Source organism: Pristiophorus japonicus, chromosome 3, assembly GCF_044704955.1.
Source record: "Pristiophorus japonicus isolate sPriJap1 chromosome 3, sPriJap1.hap1, whole genome shotgun sequence".
Taxonomy (NCBI): Eukaryota; Metazoa; Chordata; class Chondrichthyes; family Pristiophoridae; genus Pristiophorus; species Pristiophorus japonicus.
Window position 1 is genome coordinate 197,322,242 of NC_091979.1, and position 19,597 is coordinate 197,341,838.

General features: G+C 44.7%; 2 protein-coding genes across 3 annotated transcripts in view; one reads left to right on the forward strand and one right to left on the reverse strand.

Moving 5' to 3' along the window:
* Nucleotides 1-19,597, forward strand: part of plekhm3 (pleckstrin homology domain containing, family M, member 3) — a 334,170-nt gene that overhangs the window by 281,208 nt on the left and 33,365 nt on the right. The window lies entirely within an intron of this gene.
* ccnyl1 (cyclin Y-like 1) overlaps nt 1-19,597 on the reverse strand; it is a 76,887-nt gene that overhangs the window by 21,924 nt on the left and 35,366 nt on the right. Inside the window, exons 3-5 of the mRNA XM_070876192.1 lie at nt 16,741-16,775; nt 8,301-8,401; nt 7,387-7,422 (exon numbers count right to left, since the gene is read on the reverse strand). Of these exons, the coding sequence (XP_070732293.1) occupies nt 7,387-7,422; nt 8,301-8,401; nt 16,741-16,775 (172 nt within the window). The remainder of the gene's footprint in view (nt 1-7,386; nt 7,423-8,300; nt 8,402-16,740; nt 16,776-19,597) is intronic.

Here is a 19,597-nt window from a genome sequence, read left to right on the forward strand (position 1 = left end):
TCATCCCCCTCCAAAACAGATACACCGTTTTGGGTATTGTTGGGGGGATGACTCATCAGGGGAAGGCAGCAGCAGCCGCAAAGTCCATGGCAACTTGGGTGGCTCTGCTGCACAGGAGGGCAGGAAAAAGAGTGGGAGAGCTACAGTAGTAGGGGATTCTATTACAAGGGGAATCGATAGACGTTTCTGCGGCCGCAATCAAGACTCCAGGATGGTATGTTGCCTCCCTGGTGCAAGGCTCAAGAATGTCTCGGAGCGGTTGCAGGACATTTTGGAGCGGGAGGGTGACCAGCCAGTTGTTGTGGTGTATATAGGTACCAACAATATAGGTAAAAAATGGGATGAGGTCCTACAAGATGAATTTAGGGAGCTAGGAGTTAAATTAAAAAGTAGGACCTCAAAAAGGTAGTAATCTCAAGATTGCTACCACTGCCACGTGCTAGTCAAGAGTAGGAATCGCAGGATAACTCAGATGAATACGTGGCTTGAGAAGAGGTGCAGAAGGGAGGGATTCAAATTCCTGGGTCATTGGAACCGGTTCTGGGGGAGGTGGGACCAGTACAAAGAGGATGATCTGCACCTGGGCAGGACCGGAACCAATGTTCTAGGGAGTGCGCTTGCTAATGCTGTTGGGGAGGAGTTAAACTAATATGGCAGGGGGATGGGAACCTATGCAGGGAGACAGAGGTAAATAGAATGGGGGCAGAAGCAAAAGATTGAAAGAAGAAAAGTAAAAGTGGAGGGCAGAGAAACCCAAGGCAAAAATCAAAAAGGGCCACATTACAGCAAAATTCCAAAAGGGCAAAGTGTGTTAAAAAGACAAGCCTGAAGGCTCTGTGCCTCAATGCGAGGAGTATTTGTAATAAAGTGGATGAATTAACTGCACAGTCAGCAATTAATGAATGAGATACAATTGCATCACGGAGACATGACTCCAGGGGCTGGGAACTCAACATCCAGGGGTATTCAACATTCAGGAAGGATAGACAGAAAGGAAAAGGAGGTGGGGTAGTGTTGCTGGTTAAAAAGGAAATTAACGCAATAAGTAAGGAGGGACATTAGCTTGGATGATGTGGAATCTGTATGGGTGGAGCTGCAGAATACCAAAGGGCAGAAAACGCTAGTGGGAGTTGTGTACAGACCACCAAATAGTAGTAGTGAGGTTGGGGAGAGCATCAATCAAGAAATTAGGGACGCGTGCAATAAAGGTACAGCAGTTATCATGGGCGACTTTAATCTACATATAGATTGGGCTAACCAAACTGGTAGCAATACAGTGGAGGAGGATTTCCTGGAGTGGATTAGGGATGGTATTCTAGACCAATATGTCGAGGAACCAATTAGAGGGCTGGCCATCCTAGACTGGGTGATGTGTAATGAGAAAGGACTAATTAGCAATCTTGTTGTGCGAGGCCCCTTGGGGAAGAGTGACCATAATATGGTAGAATTCTTTATTAAGATGGAGAGTGACACAGTTAAATTCAGGACCCTAGTCTCTGAATTAAGGAAAGGTAACTTCGATGGTATGAGGCGTGAATTGGCTAGAATAGACTGCGAATGATACTTAAAGGGTTGACGGTGGATAAGCAATGGCAAACATTTAAAGATCACATGGATCAACTTCAACAATTGTACATCCCTGTCTGGAATAAAAATAAAACGGGGAAGGTGGCTCAACCGTGGCTAACAAAGGAAATTAAGGATAGTGTTAAATCCAAGAGGCATATAAATTGGCCAGAAAAAGCAGCAAACCTGAGGATTTAGAGATTTAGAATTCAGCAGAGAAGACAAAGGGTTTAATTAGGAGGAGGAAAATAGAGTACAGAGGAAGCTTGCCAGAACATAAAAACTGACTGCAAAAGCTTCTATGGATATGTGAAGAGAAAAAGTTTAGTGAAGATAAACATAGATCCCTTGCAGTCAGATTCAGGTGAATTTATAATGGGGAACAAAGAAATGGCAGACCAGTTGAACAAATACTTTGGTTCTGTCTTCAAGAAGGAAGACACAAATAACCTTCCGGAAGTACAAGGGGACCGAGGGTCTAGTGAGAAGGAGGAACTAAAGGATATCCTTTTTCGGCAGGAAATTGTGTTAGGGAAATTGATGGGATTGAAGGCCAATAAATCCCCGGGGCCTGATAGTCTGCATCCCAGAGTACTTAAGGAAGTGGCCCTAGAAATAGTGGATGCATTGGTGATCATTTTCCAACAGTCGATCAACTCTGGATCAGCTCTTATGGACTGAAGGGTAGCTAATGTAACACCACTTTTTAAAAAACGGAGGGAGAGAGAAAATGGGTAATTATCGACTGGTTAGCCCAACATCAGTATTGGGAAAATGTTCGAATCAGTTATTAAAGATGAAATAGCAACACATTCGGAAAGCAGTGACAGGATCGGTCCAAGTCAGCATGGATTTATGAAAGGGAAATCATACTCGACAAATCTTCTGGAATTTTGTTGAGGATGTAACTGGTAGAGTGGACAAGGGAGAACTAATGGATGTGGTGTATTTGGACTTTCAAAAGGCTGTTGACAAGGTCCCACACAAGAGATTGGTGTGCAAAATCAAAGCACATGGTATTGGGGGTAATGTACTGACGTGGATAGAGAACTGGTTGGCAGACAGATGGGACAAACGGGCCCTTTTCAGAATGGAATGAAGTGACTAGTGGGGTGCCACAGGGCTCAGTGCTGGGATCCCAGTTCTTTACATAATACATGAATGATTTAGATGAAGGAATTGAGTGTAATATCTCCAAGTTTGCAGATGACACTAAACTGGGTGGCGGTGTAAGCTGTGAGGAGGATGCTAAGAGGCTGCAGGGTGACTTGGACAGGTTAGGTGAGTGGGCAAATGCATGACAGATGCAGTATAATGTGGATAAATGTGAGGTTATCCACTTTGGGGGCAAAAACACGAAGGCAGAATATTGTGTGAATGGCAGGAAAAGGGAAGGTGTAACGAGACCTGGTTCATCAGTCATTGAAAGTTGGCATGCAGGTACAGCAGGCGGTGAAAGAGGCAAATGGTATATTGACCTTCATAGCTAGGGGATTGGAGTATAGCAGCAGGGAGGTCTTACTGCAGTTGTACAGGGCCTTGGTGAGGCCTCACCTGGAATAGTGTGTTCCGTTTTGGTCTCCTAATCTGAGGAAGGATGTTCTTGCTATTGAGGGAGTGCAGCGAAGGTTCACCAGACTGATTCCCGGGATGGCTGGACTGACATATGAGTAGAGACTGGATCAACTGGGCCTTTATTCACTGGAGTTTAGATGAATGAGAGGGGATCTCAGAAACATAGAAAATTCTGACGGAACGGGACAGGTTAGATGCAGGAAGAATTTTTCCGATGTTGGGGAAGTCCAGAACCAGGGGACATAGTCTAAGGATAAGGGGTAAGTCATTTAGGACTGAGATGAGGAGAAACTTCTTCATTCAGAGTTGTTAACCTGTGGAATTCCCTACCGCAGAGTGTTGTTGATGCCAGTTCATTGGATATATTCAAGAGGGAGTTAGATGTGGCCCTTACGTCTAAAGGGATCAATGGGTATGGAGAGAAAGCAGGAAATGGGTACTGAGGGAATGATCAGCCATGATCTTATTGAATGGTGGTGTAGGCTCGAAGGGCCTAATGGACTACTCCTGCACCTATTTTCTATGTTTCTTGTATTCCATATGCCTTCATAACCACCTTAACTGCCTGGCCTGCTACCTTCAGGGATCTGTGGATCTGCACTCCAAGGTTCCTTTGTTCCTCTACACTTTTCAGTGTCATACCATTTAATGTGTATTCCCTTGCCTTGTTCGACCTCCCCAAATGCATTACCTCACACATCCGGATTGAATTCCATTTGCCACTGTTCTGTCCATTTGACCAGTACATTGATATCTTCCTGAAGTCCGCAGCTTTCTAAGAAACCATCTCTTGTTCTAAGAAACCATTCCGAATAAACTCCATGAACTCTTCCTCAAGGCTACCTTTGCTAATTTGATTTGTTCAATCAATATGAAGATTAAAATGACCCATGATTATTGCCATACCTCTCTTACAAACCGCCATTATTTCTTGATTTATACTCTGTCCTACAGTGTAGCTACTGTTAGGAGGCCTATAGACTACTCCCGCCAGTGACTTCTTATATTGTTCTTAATGATGTAAAAGCCAGACTTCTGTGCATGGTAAAACTGTAAATTAGAGGAGATGGTTGAACAATAGTACTTTTGAAGCAAACTAAAAAAGGAGGAACTCTGCTCCAGCTCTCCAGTTGAGATCTTTATAGCAAAATACTCTTTAAAATGAAACACACACTTTAATTTTTTTGTGCTAATCTCCGTTTTAAGTCCCAACTTGCTCTAAGGACTCTGCCAGTGCCACTCTAAAACAAACATGTAGGAGGCTACTGAGCAATTTAGATTATTTGTTCTTGTATTTTGCGTTACGACTTTTGTTACGTAAAGGGATTAAGAGTTACTGAACCAAGACAGATAAATGGAGTTAAGATACAGATCAGCCATGATCTAATTTAATGGTGAATTCTCTAGTCCAGACAACATCCTCGTAAATCTCCTCTGTACCCTCTCGAGTGCAATCACATCATCCCTGTAATGTGGTGACCAGAACTGCATGCAATACTCTAGCTGCAGCCTAACTAGTGTTTTATACAATTCAAGCATAGTTTTATCCCTAAACCTAGCCCAACTTGGCCTCCTATTCAGACTCTGTCCTGTTGCATCCAATTTTTTGAAGCATTTACAAGGGAAATTAAAGACAGAAATCTTCTATACCGGCATGAGCCTCTGTTCTCTTGCAATCCTGATGCATGCCACTTCAGAAAGTGAAGATCCAGCCTTCTGCACATGCCTGGAGGACAGCAGAGGCAAATTACAATACAGACACCAGAGTGATGCACAGATTTTGTTTTGGTATCCGTAAGGATACAACCCAATGTAAAAGGTAAAAGAAGAATTATATCATATGGTTTGGTTGTCTATAATTATTGAAGTACTTCTTATTTATGAAGTGATCACTCCATCGCTACTTTCTACTGAGCATAGCTTACCCTCTAACTACCGGAAAGACATGCCTTTACTTTCCATAGTGAACACAGTCCAGTCGATTGCTGGTTTCTATTTAAAATATTGAGTGTTTTATAAACAGCTCTTTCATACATCAAAAAATCCAATAAAATAATAATTCACAAAGGGCAAGTGTGATTGATTGCCGATCTAAATCTCTTCCTCATCCCCATTAATTTTTCAAGCACAAGAGTACCACTGTCACTCAAATACAAATAACATTCCTGGAAAGGGAACGTGGAAAGGCACCTACCTACCCTCTTAATCATGTGCACCATAGCCGAACTGTTCTTTGCAAGATTATACTTTCCATGGAAAGTGTTTTCTTCTTCAATGCCCCCTACCCCATTTATAAAGAGATTTACATTAAACTGGTCCAGGTAAGCTAATGAAAAGTAGTGATTCACATCATATGATTATGGCAGATAATGTAAACAACTCTTTGAAGTAGGACTCATCTGTCACAATAAAAATTTTCTCTTCAAAGCCACCCCCAGCTCCACTGTTGCACACAAAGCATCACACCGGAAAAGGTAATCCGAGTATCTGGATGCTTTATTGCATCAATCTCAAAAGATTCATGACCCACCTTCTGACTCAGAGGCAAGACAGCTATCAACTGAGCCATGGTATCGTCACCGAGAGCATGCAGAAATCAAGCGCAAGCAGCAGAAGGAGCGTGCGGCAAACCAGGCTTCCTGCCCACCCTTCCCTTCAACCACTGTCTGTCCCACCTGTGACAGAAACTGTGGTTCTCGTATTGGACTGTACAGACAGCTAAGAACTCATGCTAAGAGTGGAAGCAAGTCTTCCTTGATTCCGAGGGACTGCCTATGATGATGGTTTACACCAACAAGACCATGGTTAGGCCACCGTTAGAATATTGTGCCCACTTTTGGTCTCCTCACATGGTCGATGATATTGAGGATTTGGAGAGAGTGCAGAGGAGGGCCACAAGATTAATTCCTAAGTTTAAAACATCCTAGTTACCCACATGGTGCTCAAAGAGCTGCATCTTTATACTCGAGAAAGCATAGACTTAGGTATGATTTCATTGAGGTTTATAAGATCATGAATGGACTAGATTGTGTTTATGTAGACCAATTGTTTCAATTGAATAGGTTAGGAAGGACCAGGTATCACTCTTTACAAGTTCTGTAAGGGCACAACTAGGTCAGATGTTAGAAGTTCTTCTTTTCCCAGAAAATAGTGGACCTCCGGAACAGGCTGCTGGCTCATGCAGTGAATGCCGATTCGCTGAATTTCTTCAAGCAAGAGCTGGATTGGTTTCTGGATGGGGCAGAGATCACCTCCTACAATCTTGTAACATTGATCAGGACTGGGTGATCTCCTGGACTAGTTTCAATCACCTAAGGGGTTCCAAGACACAATTACCCGATTCCCCCCCTAATTGGTCTGGGTTTATAATCATTTTTTGGTTTTGGGTAGGATAGGGAGTGTCTGTATTGTGATGCACAAAGCATCGCAATTGTCTGGGACAGGTTGGATGGACCAGTAGGCCTTGTTTTGTCCATTATTTTTTGTGTGTTCATTATTCAAAGTTTCTGGTTCCTCAAGCTTAAAAATTATTATCTTTGCCTTTGTCACCTCCAGACTCAACTACTCCAATGCTCTCCTGACCTGCCTCCCATCTTCCAACCTCCATAAACTTGAGCTCATCTAAAACTGCTGCCCATGTCCTAACTTGCACCAAGCCCTGTTCACCCATCACTCCCATGCTTGCTGACCAACATTGGCTCCCAGTCCAGCAAAGCTTCAATTTAAAATTCTCATCCTTCTTTTCAAATCACTCCATGGCCTCACCCCTCCCCATTTCTGTAACCTCCTCCAGCAGTATAACCCTTCGAGAACTCTGCATTCCTTTCCTCAATTGGGACCTCTTGTGCATCCCCAATTTACACTGCATCACCATTGGTAAAACACTAACGTTTTACTACATTAAAGGCACTATATAAATGCAAGTAGTTGTTGTTAAGAAACTCCCTTTTCTATTATCTTTGCTCCATTTTAAACTTATTACACTCGGCTATGGGCAGTTATCAGTGTTCCGTTAGGCTACCGGTACTACACAGGAGGCTAATAAACCCAAAGCAATGCACTGAAAACTGATTCAATTCTGAAAATTAACCTCCTGAAAATTGAGTGGCAGAGTCCTAGCATGCTGTGACCCTGACATTGTAGAAAAATCCTGCTTCTTGCAAAGTCACACAAACTAGTTGCTACAAGATGGCGCTGGATAATTGGTGGCGCTTAAAAGAAAAATTTGAGAAACAGTAAGATTACCTGTTCTTTGTGTGATAATATATTGCAAGTGTAACGCTGTTAGGAAGGGGAGGAAACAAAAGTTAACATTTAAACTGTTACATAAATGCAAATTTAAATACAAGATTACACTATCTATGGTCTGACATAATCAATTATCCATCATTTATCACCAACACCCTTCCAAAGAAAATATCATTGCCAAAGATGGATTGCATTCAGGTCAACCAACCCCTCCCCTTCAGTTAGTCAAATTAGGCTTCTTCATAGAATTTTTACAGATCCACGCAAATCTGTACTTAAAATGGGATTTATTTTTCTTTTTGTTTTAAGATGCAATGCTACGAATAGCTTGCCAGCAGACTCAAATGAGAAGAGTGGCATAGTGCCCATCACATTCTCCAGACATCTCAAAGCACTTTATGGCCAACAATTTAACCTTAAAAGTGCAATCACTGTTGTGATGTAGGTAAATGCAGCAGCCAAAGAATTTGCACATGGCAAAATCCCACAAACCGCAAATGAGATTAGTGATAAATTAATCTGTTCTTGGCAATGTTGGCTCAGAGATAAATGTTGGCCAGGAAACTGGGAAAACTCCTCTTCAAATAGTATCCTGAGATCTTTCACATCGGATTGGAACTGCAATAATCTGAAAGACGGCATCTCTAACCGTGTCAACCCAAATGATGCATTTATGTCCTGGACTAGGCTTGAATCCAGCACCTTCTTACTCTAGGTTCTACCCACTGAGCCAAGGCTGACACTTTAATTAAGGCTCATTTATTCAGATAAATCACAACAGCTCATATTAAGAGGTTATAAGTTAAACACTCGAGTCTTTAGTTCCCCACAATTAGACAAGCAAAGAACCAATTTAATCTACTTTAAATCTAGTCTGACAAAAAGGAGAATTGCACTTGTTGGTTACCTACCATTTAATTGTGCTTTTCAGGTTAGGTTGGCTTACAGTGCTGTCATCAATAAATATAGTTGAACATGAGCTGTATTTTTTACTGAGTTGACCAGGAGATACCTGTAAAAATAAATGAAATCAAATCTCAGTCTGACTAAAAGGTTTGGAGCATACCAGCACAAGATATTGATTACTATAACCATTGAGTATCAATCCTGTATAATGCACAAGCCTGATCCTTGAGGGTTTAAATTTCCATTGTAAATAGTTGCAGTTATATAGCTCCAAATCACAGACACTTCTTAAAACGCTTTATACAATGACTTATTGTGCAGTAACATGCAACAGCTATTCTATGCCAGCAACGCCTCACAAGTATTTATGATCAGTTAATTTGCCTTTTTTGGGGCTGTGCTGGTTGAGGGAGGAATGCTAACAGCGACATTGGAAGAACTCCCTGCTAAAACCTACCTTTTTCACCATGCTTTTGGTCACTTGTCCTAATAGCTCCTTATGTGGCTTGGTGTCAAATTTTGTTTGTTCATCACTGCTGTGAGGTGCCTTGGGATGGATGTTTTACAATGTTAAAAGGCACTATATAAATGCAAGTTGCTGCTGTTCTCTGAATAGTACCATGAGATCTTTAGACACGAAGGGCTACTTAATCTTTAAATTTCCCCGAAAGATTTTGATAACCTGTCCCAAACAAATGGAAGCAGGGCTTACACCTACTCCTCAGCAAGTGAAAATGCGCTATACTTTTTTAAAGCAGTTTCACACTTGCTAAGCAGCATCCATTACTATGGATCTCTCTCTCCCACATCCAGAACTGCAGCAGTAGCAAGAGGGTGATTAATAATGGTATATACTTGAGAAAAAATGGAGTTGGAACTCTGTTCTGGAGCACTGCCACCCACTTTAAATACTATTTTTCAGTTAACTACGGTTCCCTCTCACTTTTATTTGCAGGGTCATCTTCATGTTTCTTACATTTTTAAAAATGCCTCAGAAACCCACATTAAGGACCAAGGATCATAGTGCAGAACCTCCCAAAGAGAACAGGCACATTAAGTGTTCCCAAATTTCTACAAATGTTGTTCTAGAACTATCAAGAGATCAGATGCAGTAGCTTGGAGTGAATGACTGAAGAATTTAGTAGGATCCACTATGATTGCTGCATTACATTTGTGCATTATCCCCATGATTAAATTCGGGATGCCAACCTTCCTGGATTGCCCTGGAGTCTCCAGGAATTAAAGATTAATCTCCTGGACACTGCTGCGAACAACCGAAGTGTATACTCATAGGGGTATTAAAGGAAAAAAAAAGACATGGTGCCTTTTCTCTAATCTTCTTGAACACTTTCATTTATTAGTTATAAATAGTTTGGAAATGGCCAGGGTAGTTGGAGACAAGAGCTCAACTGATCATGGCTGATCTTCTACCTCAACTTCACTTTCCTGCCATATCCAGATATCCCTGGATTCCCTTATCGCTGCTTTTACATTACAGTTGGGGTCTCAGGATATTGTTCCAATTTTCAGCTCTCCTCTTACCTGAAGGTGCTGAGTCTAGCTGGGGTCCAGTTCCACCAGCGCCAACCATCGTCTCTATTTCACACAAATGGGTGCCCTTCATGTATCAGCCCAGCATGCTACAACAACTACTTGCATTTGTACAGCACCTTTAACGTAGTAAATCTTCCTAAAGCACTTCACGGGAGCATTATCAGATAAAGGTTTAACACCGAGGCACATGAGATGTTAGAAGAGGTGACCAAAAGCTTGAGCAAAGAGGTAGGTTTTAAGGATGGTCTTAAAGGAGAGGCGGAGAGGTTTAGGGCGAAAATTCCAGAGCTTAGGACCTAGACTGGTGAAGGCATATCCGCCAATGGTGAGGCAACAAAAAATTAGGAATGCACAAGACTCCAGAATTGAAGGAACGCAGAGTTCGTGTAGGGTTGTCAGGCTGGAGGAGGGGCAAAGTCATGAGTGATTTGAACATTCAATTATGGATATATCATAACTGAACCTAATCATGTCTTTTAACAACAAATGCACTTTGCAGTAAGCATCATTGTGAAGTGGTTAGAATGGGCATAGTGGCTGATTTTTCTCCGCTTGCCAACCAGGGGTACTTAGAGGCAGTTGCAATGTACCCCAAAAAATTGTCCAAAAAAATCAGCAAGGGTTGAAATTACAGTTTTGCCTGAAAGACTTGCATTTATATAGCAGCTTTCAAACTTCAGAATGTCCAAAATGCCCCAACCAGACTGCACATGCTCGGAAGGTTAGGCCCTGTGTGCCACCTCTTTACAGCATGTTCTAAAACTAAATGCTTTTAGAACATTGCTGTTTGTGGGAATTTACAGCCAATGAAGCAATCACGGTTGTAATGTAGGAAACACAGCAGCCAATTTGCACATTGCAAATTCCCACAAACAGCAATGTGATGGTGTCCAGTTTTTAGTGATGTTAGTTGGATAAATATTGGCCAGGATACAATGGAGAACTCCCATGCTCTTCTTCAAAATAGTGCCATGGGATTTTTTACATCCATCTGTGAGGTAATGTCGCACCCAAAAGACAGCACCTCCGACAGTGCAGCACTCCGTGCAGTAGAAAATCAGAGTTCTCTGCATTTAGTTTTGGAACATGCTGTAAACAGGTGACACACAGGCCCTAACCTTCCGAGCATGTGCAGTCTGGTTGGGGCATTTTAGTTGCAGCACATATCACCATGCACGGCATTGTGCACGTGTGAAGTGACAGCAGCTAGACATTCACTCACCCCAGTGAAAATCAGGTCTTCCCTGTTGCTCGTCTAAGGGACCAAAACCTGGCAGATTTACATTGATGTCATCACAGGCTGTAAAAGAAAAAACCCAGTCTACAAGAACTGGTGACCAAAGAATATAAAAGCAGCTTATAAGCCTTTAAAAATAATGCAGTAACTATTTGTACTAAGTCTCCCTTCCGTGCATGCGCAAAAGCGAGAGTTAGGACAAATATCACTGCTCCTCGTCCCCCTGGCCCCGTCCCCCCGCCCCCACCTCCCAGTGCAATTCCCAATAACCCTTTTCTGCGCATGCGTCCAACATCACATTGCCTCCACTGAGCTGCCGAACACATCCGCCGAGCCTCCCCAAGCAGGCATCAAGCCTCCCGCAGCACCCCGGGAACAGAGAGAAGCGGGGAGAGACAGTGAGCTGGGGGGCCGGGGGGGTGAGGGGAAAGAGGAGGGAGCAGAGAAATAGCTGGGGAGAGAACGAGCTGGTGTGGGAGGACAGCAGAGAAAGACCTACGGGAGGGAAGGGGGTTGGAGAGAGAGAGAAAGAGAGAGAGAAGGCTGGGGAGTGCGGGAGGGGGGTGTGGAGAGAGCAGGCAGGCAGGGGGGTAGAGAGAGAGAGAGAGAGAGAGAGAGAGAGAGAGCAGGCTGGGGCAGGGGTTCATCCTCATCATCATCGGCAGTCCCTCGGAATCGAGGAAGACTTGCTTCCACTCCCAAAGTGAGTTCTTTGATGGCTGAACAGTCCGATACGAGAGCCACAGACCCTGTTACAGGTGGGACAGACATCCATCGAGGGAAGGGGTCGGTGGAGCTGGTTTGCCACGTTCTCCTTTCGCTGCCTGCGCTTGGCCTCTTCATGCTCTTTGTGTTGAGACACGAAGAACTCAATGCCCTCCCGGATGGACTTTCTCCACCTCGGGCGGTCTTCGGCCAGGGTCTCCCAGGTGTCAGTGGTGATGTCGCACTTTACCCAGGGAGGCTTTGAGGGTGTCCTTATAACATTTCCGCTGCCCACCTTTGGCTCGTTTACCATGAAGGAGCTCCGCATAAAGCATTTGCTTAGAGAGTCTCATATCTGGCATGCGTACCATGTGGCCTGGCCAGCGAAGCTGATCGAGTGCGTTCAGTGCTTCAATACTGGGGATGTTAGCGTGGTGGAGGAACTGAGGTTGGTGCGCCTGTCCTCTCAGGGGATTTGCAGGATTTTGCAGAGACATCGTTGGTGATATATCCTGGGGGGGGGGGGGGAAGGGAGGAGGGAGTGGAGAAGGCAGAACGCTGGGGGGGGGGGACGGTTTTAAGCTGGCGAAGGGATTGCTGGGGTAATGATCTTCAGCACACAGCTGGGGGATGGATGCCCTTACATTGGGGTAATGGACTTCAGCTGGGGGAGGGAAACACTTGCGCTGGGATTCAGGAAGTCAAAATGGAGTGAATTACAAATTGGAAAGTCACTCAGAACTTGGGTTAGGTGGTTCCAGTTACACATTCCAGTGGAACTCTCCAGTTCGACAATATAAGCAGACACCTCCAGGTCAAATAGCAATGAACTTTTGCTTTTACACTGATGCATTTCATATATTTCAACAGTGACTGCAATTCTAAAGTACTTCATTGGCTGTGGGGTGCCCCGAAGACACTATACAGGTGCAGCGTTCCGAATCCATAACCCTTGGGAGCAAGGCCGTTCCGAATTTTGTGTTTTGCCCGATTTTGGAACGTCTTTCTGACATTACGAATGCGGAAACACCCGATCCCAGGTTCAGATATTTCCGGATTTTGGAAAGTCAGAAAGGGTGGGTGGTCATCGATGAGCTGTTCGGGTCGCCGCGCGCAGGGTCCCGCCGCCGTGGAGGTGTTCGCGCTGGGCCCCGGCGAAGAGATGTTTGGGCGGGGCCCCGGCGAAGAGGAGTTGTTCAGGCAGACCGCCGAGGTGAGGCCAGAGGTCGGGCGATGGCGGCGAGGGGCAGTGAGGCGAGGCCAGAGGTTGAGCGACGGCAAGGGGCGGTGCGGTGAGGCCAGTCGGCAAGGTGAGGCCCGTGGTCGGCGATGGGTGCTGTGGCGAGGCCCAAGGCCGGGCAGCGGCAGCGAGGCCAGAGGTCAGCAGGTGAGGTGAGGTAGAGATCAGGCAGCAGCGGCACCTCAAGGTTGGCAGGGTCCGGATTCCGGAACATTTTACGGATTCCAGACAACCCTACCACCAATCGGTCCGGAGACCAGATTCCGGAATTACGGATTTTGGACGCTGCACCTGTATAAAAGTACAACAACATAAGAACATAGGAGCTGGAGTGGGACATTTTGGCCCTTCGATCCTGATCCACCATTCAACAAGATCATGGCTGATCTTCTACCTCAACTCCACCTTCCCGCAGTAGCCCCAAAATTTATCAACCTCTGCCTTGAATATACTCAAAGACTGAGCATCCACAGCGCTCTGGGGCAGAGAATTCCAAAGATTCACAACCCTTTGAGTGAAGAAATTTCTCCTCATCTCAGTCCTTAATGGCTGACTTAGATTTGAATATCGGGAGTATGATTAAGAAGTTTGCAGACGACACTAAAATAGGCTGTGTGATTGATAATTAAGAGGAAAGTCATGGGCTACTGGAGGATACCAATCCACAGGTCAGGTGGGCAGAGCAGTGACAAATGTAATTTAATTCAGAGAAGTGTGAGATGATGCACTTTGGGAGGGCTAATAAGGAAAGGGTATACACATTAAGCGGTAGGCCTCTTAATAGTATAGATGAACAGATCCCTGAAAGTAGCAGACTAATTGGTTAAGGCGGCATACGGAATGCTTGCCTTTATTGGCCGAGGCATAGAATATAACAGCAGGTAAGTTATGCTTAAATTGTATAATACTCTGGTTAGGCCACAGCTGGAGTACTGCGTGCAGTTCTGGTCGCCATATTATAGGAAGGACGTGATTGCACTGGAGAGGGTGCAAAGGAGATTTACTAGGATGCTGCCTGGAATGGAGAATCTTAGTCATGAGGACAGATTGGATAGGCTGGGTTTGTTCTCATTGGAACAGAGGAGGCTGACAGGAGACCTCATTGAGGTGTACAAAATATTGAGGGGCCTGGACATAGTGAATAGTAAGAGCCTATTTCCGTTGGTGGAAGAGTCTATTACGAGGGGGCATAGTTTCAAGGTGGTTGGTGGAAGGTTTGGAGGGGATTTGAGGCGGGGGGGGGGCTTCTTTATGCAGAGGGTTGTGGGGATCTGGAACTTGCTGCCTGGAAGAGTGGTGGATGCAGAAACCCTCACCATTTTTAAGAGATGGTTGGAAGGACACTTAAAGTGCCATAACCTGCAGGGTTACGGACCCAGAGCTGGTAATTGCAATTAGACTGGATGACCTTTTGTTGAACGGCGCAAATAATGATAAGTACGGCAGGGAATCGAGTACGGCCAGGGTGATCTCCTGGATGGGTCGGAGTGGAATTTTCCCAATTTTTTCTCCCAAAATTGGCTTGGATTTTTAATCTGGTTTTTGCCTCTCCCAGGAGATCACATGGCTCTGGTTGGGGTGGAGTGCAGAATGTTTCAGTATAAGGGGTGTCGCAGTAAGGTGGACTGGGTTGGGTGCTCTTTGCTTTTCCGTCATTGTTCATAAGATTTATATGTAAGTTTAGGGCTGCTGACCAAGGGCCGTGCAGCTCTTTGTCGGCCGGCGTGGACACGATGGGCCAAAATGGCCTCCTTTTGCGCTGTAAATTTCTATGTTTCTTTATTCTGAGACTGTGACCCTGTGTTCCAGATTCCCCAGCCAGGGGAAATATTTTCTCAGCATTAACCATCAAGCCTCTTAAGAATGTTATATGCTTCAAACAGAGCACCTCTCATTCTTCTAAACTCTAGGGAGTATTGGCCTAGGTCTACTCAATTTCCCCTCATAGGGCAATCCCCTCATCCCAGGAACTAGTCTAGTGAACCTTCGTTGCACTCCCTCTAAGGCAAGTATGTCTCTCCTTCGGTAAGGAGACCAGAACTGTACACAATACTCCAGGTGCGGCCCTGTATAATTGTAGTGAGACTTATTTACTCTTATACTCTAATCCCTTTGCAACAAAAGCCAACACACCATTTGCTTTCCTCATTGCTTGCTGTACCTGCATGTTAACTTTCTGTGATTCACATACAAGGACATCCAAGTCCCTCTGAATGCAAACATTTCCCAGTTTCTCACCATTCAAAAAATATTCTGCTTTTTTGTTTTTCCTACCAAAGTGGATAACATCACACTTCCCCACATTGTATTCCATCTGTCATGTTCTTGCCCATTCAGTCAACCTGTCTATATCTCTCTGCAGCCTCTTTGCATCCTCCTCATAGCTGACTTTACCACCTTACGTTGCATCATCAGCAAACTTGGATACGTTACACCCAGTCCCTTCATCTAAGTCATTAGTATAGATTGTAAATAGCTGAGGCCCAAGCACTGATCCTTGCGATACCCCACTAGTTACTTCCTGCCAACCCAAAAAAGTCTTGTTTATTCCTACTGTTTTCTGTCCATTAACCAATCCTCAATCTATGCTAATATATTACCCCCAATTCCAGGAGTCCTAAATGCAAGTCTTTCTTTAAAACATAAGTAACTAGGTGGTCCAATAGGTTGGCACACTGTACTCACAACTGGGATCATGTCTTGAATGTCTGATGGAAATCTTTTCTCTCTGCTTACCTGTAAGGTTCCTACATGAGATAAGTTTGGATAGTCTCAAACTTGGCTCCTAGTGAGAGAACTGGTCTCAGTAGTGTGCAAAGCCATTACAGCACTCAATTCTCCTACCAACTGTCCTTACAATAACTTTATATTTTGATACAATGCAGCAAAGCAAACAGTCGTCAAGGACTGTGGCCATGAAATTTCACCATGGGATATTAGTGAACAATGCTTGCGCTCCTCTGAAATTCTACTCTATTTTAGTGGAAATGCTAATCGGTTTTTAAATAAATGGGTTAAGTCTCTAATAAATTAACAGAAACAAAAATGTTAAGCATTCATATGCTACAGTGTGATTTCAGGGCCTGTATGATTTAATACCACAATATCAGTCCCGTTCAGCTAGTTAAGGGCTTTTAATTTTAAATGCTCCTTGCAGAAATCTGCGGAGATCTGCTTCTTCCAAATCCCAATGCACATGTTGAACACAAGGTGGCACCAAAACTCCTCTCATACACCTGAGGGCTTCCAACATGGCACCCAGCCCATTATGCATTTCAAACTACCCTCTTTTCTTATTCAGAATCTTTTTTGCAAGTGTCTTAGGATGACATGAGATGCAGATGGATATCGTCCGCTGACATCAGAGGGTCATCACTGAATATATGCACCACAAGCTCCAATTAATCACACATATGGGCTGGCTGACGCAGCAAGTGAGGCAGTCGGTTACTGTAACACAGAAACGCATGCAAGACAAAGAAAAAATGTCAAATTCTAAAATGACAAAATGCTGGAAATACACTGCAGTCCCACCAATAGCTGCAAAGAGACGAATGAAATTTTGGTGTTTTCACAAAGGGTTGGCAGAATTGAAATTGACAAATGTCGCAGTTTTTTTAAAGAACGAAATCCTGAAATTCTATGAAAAGTATTGATGACCCGCGATGAAGGAGCAGGTAGCCAGCTTGGTAAAAAGAATTGTACTTACGTGGTTTATGTAGTTACTCCTCCTCTTCTCTCTCACTGTTTTTAAAAAAAAAGGAAACAAATTTAAAGCATGTCAATAAACTAAAGCAAATGGTTGATTTTTGAGCCAAAGGTAGACTTTTGGATTCAGATTTGTACTTGCTACAGCAGATAGAGGAGAGCTGAAGTATTGCAAACACGTTAGTTCAGCAAGTTCTTTATATAATGCTGCTCACATCCTCAGGGCGTCTAGAAGCACTTCACAATCAATGAAGTACTTTTCAAGCAAGACAGCACAAAAGCAAAATACTGCGGATGCTGGAATCTGAAATAAAAACAGAATGCTGGAAATCTCAGCAGGTCAAACAGAGTTAACGTTTTGGGTCGATGACCCTTCGTCAGAGCTGCCGAATGTTCGAAAAGAGCACATTCTTAACCACTGAAAGGGGGAGGGGAAGAAAGAACAAAAGGGAAGGTCTGTGTTAGGGTGGAAGGCAGGAGAGATTAGAGACACAAAAGGGATGATGAGCCTAATTGAAATGGTAACGACAGAGGTTAGAAAAAGGTTAATCTGGATAGGGTGTGAATGGCGTAGTAATGACCAGCTGCCATTATAGACGGAGAAAAGAAAAAAGAGAAGAAAAGAAAACATAACATGGGAGGAAGGAAAGGGAGCCAAAGGTTGGCAGCGGTAAACTCTGAAATTGTTGAACTCGATGTTGAGTCCAAAGACTGCAAAGTGCCTAAACAAAAGATGAGATGCTGTTCCTCGAGCTTGCGTCGAGCTTCATTGGAACAGTGTAGGAGTCCGAAGACAGAGATCAGAGTGAGAGTGGAGTGGAGAATTAAAGTGACAGGCAACTGGAAGCTCAGGGTTACACTAATGGACTGAACGGAGGTGTTCAGCAAAGCAGTCACCCGATCTACGCTTGGTCTTCTCAATGTAGAGGAGACCACATCGTGAGCAGCAAATACAGTATACTAAATTGAAAGTACAAGTAAATCGCTGTTTTCCTGGAAGGAGTATTTGGGGCCCTAGACAGTGGAAAGGGAGGAAGAAGGTAAAAGGACAGGTGTTGCATCTCCTGCGCTTGCACGGGAAAGTGCTGTGGGAATGGGGAGTGGGTGCCGGGGGCGACTGCGGAATGGGCCAGGGTGTCACGGAGGGAGCAGTCCCTTTGGAAAGGTGAAGGGGGGGGCGGGAAGATGTGATTTGTGGTGTGATCACGCTGGAGGCAGTGGAAATGGCAGAGGATTATTTGTTGAACGTGGAGGTTGGTGGGGTGAAAGGTGAGGACAAGGGAAACTCTGTCATGGTTGTGAGAGGGAGGGGAAGTGGTGAGAGTAGAGGTGTGGGAACTAGAACGGACATGGTCAAGGGCCATGTTAACCATGGCGGAGGAGAATCCTTTGTTGAGGAAAAAGGATGACATGTCAGAGGTACCAGTGTGAAAGGTGGCATCATCAGAGCAGATGCGACAGAGACGGAGCAACTGAGAGAATGGAATGGAGTCCTTACAGGATACAGGGTGGGAGAAAGTGTAGTCCAGGTAGCTGTGGGAGTCAGTGGGCTTATAGTGGATAGAATGACATCAAGGTCCAGATCGGTGATTGGAGCGTGAGCAGGTACAGCAGGAGCAGTGAGAGACTGTGGAGAGATGTGATTGGGGCCCAGGAGAGGCGAGAGTTCGGGGCCAGGAGCAGCACGGGCCAGCCCACACTGTGATATGTGTGCGCACTAGGCCCGTGCAGCAGAACAGGTCTCCAGTCGTTTTGGATAACCCTTGCCACTGAACCAAGACCTAGCTCTGTCAAGCCCGTGTGGTGGCTGGTGTGCAACGGCCACCACACGTTAAAAAAATCTACACACAGGAATTTTCCACCCTTCAGGCTGTAGCTCGGGACCTGGAATATTAAGTCCTTCATTGAAACACCTGTGAACTCATCCTTTTTTGGCATGGAAGCAAGTCATCCTCATTTCGAGGAACTGCCTATGATGACGATGACGGAGTGGATACTGGTCGAAAGTATATCCCCAAAACTGGAGACAAAGAAGTCGAGGAAGGGAAGGGAAGAGTTGGAGATGGACCATGTGAAGGTGAGGGAAGGGTTGAAATTGGATGCAAAGTGAATGAAATTTTCAATTTCACAGCGATAGCAGGAGACGGCACCGATACAGTCATCAATGTACGGGAAAAAGAGGTGAGGGAGGGGACCCAAGTAGGACTGGAACAAAGAATGTTCCACATATCCCACGAAAAGGCAGGCATATAAACATAGAAAATTGGCGCAGGAGTACCCCTTTCCTGCTTTCTCTCCATACCCCTTGATCTCTTTTGCCGTAAGGGCCATATCTAACTCCCTCTTGAATATATCTAACGAACTGGCATCAACAACTCTCTGCGGTAGAGAATTCCACAGGTTCACAATTCTCTGAGTGAAGAAGTTTCTCCTCATCTCGGTCCTAAATGGCTTACCCCTTATCCTTAGACTGTGACCCCTGGTTCTGGACTCCCACAACATCGGGAACATTCTTCCTGCATCTAACCTATCCAGTCCCTTCAGTATTTTATATGTTTCTATGAGATCCCCTCTCATTCTTCTAAACTCCAGTGAATACAGGACCAGTCGATCCAGTCTCTCTCATATGTCAGTCCTGCCATCCCTGGAATCAGTCTGGTGAACCTTCGCTGCACTCTCTCAATAGCAAGAACGTCCTTCCTCAGATGAGGAGACCAAAACTGAACACAATATTCCAGGTGAGGCCTCACCAAGGCCCTGTAAAACTGCAGTAAGACCTCCCTGCTCCTATACGCAAATCCCCTAGCTACAATCCCCAACATGCCATTTGCCTTCACCGCCTGCTGCACCTGCATGCC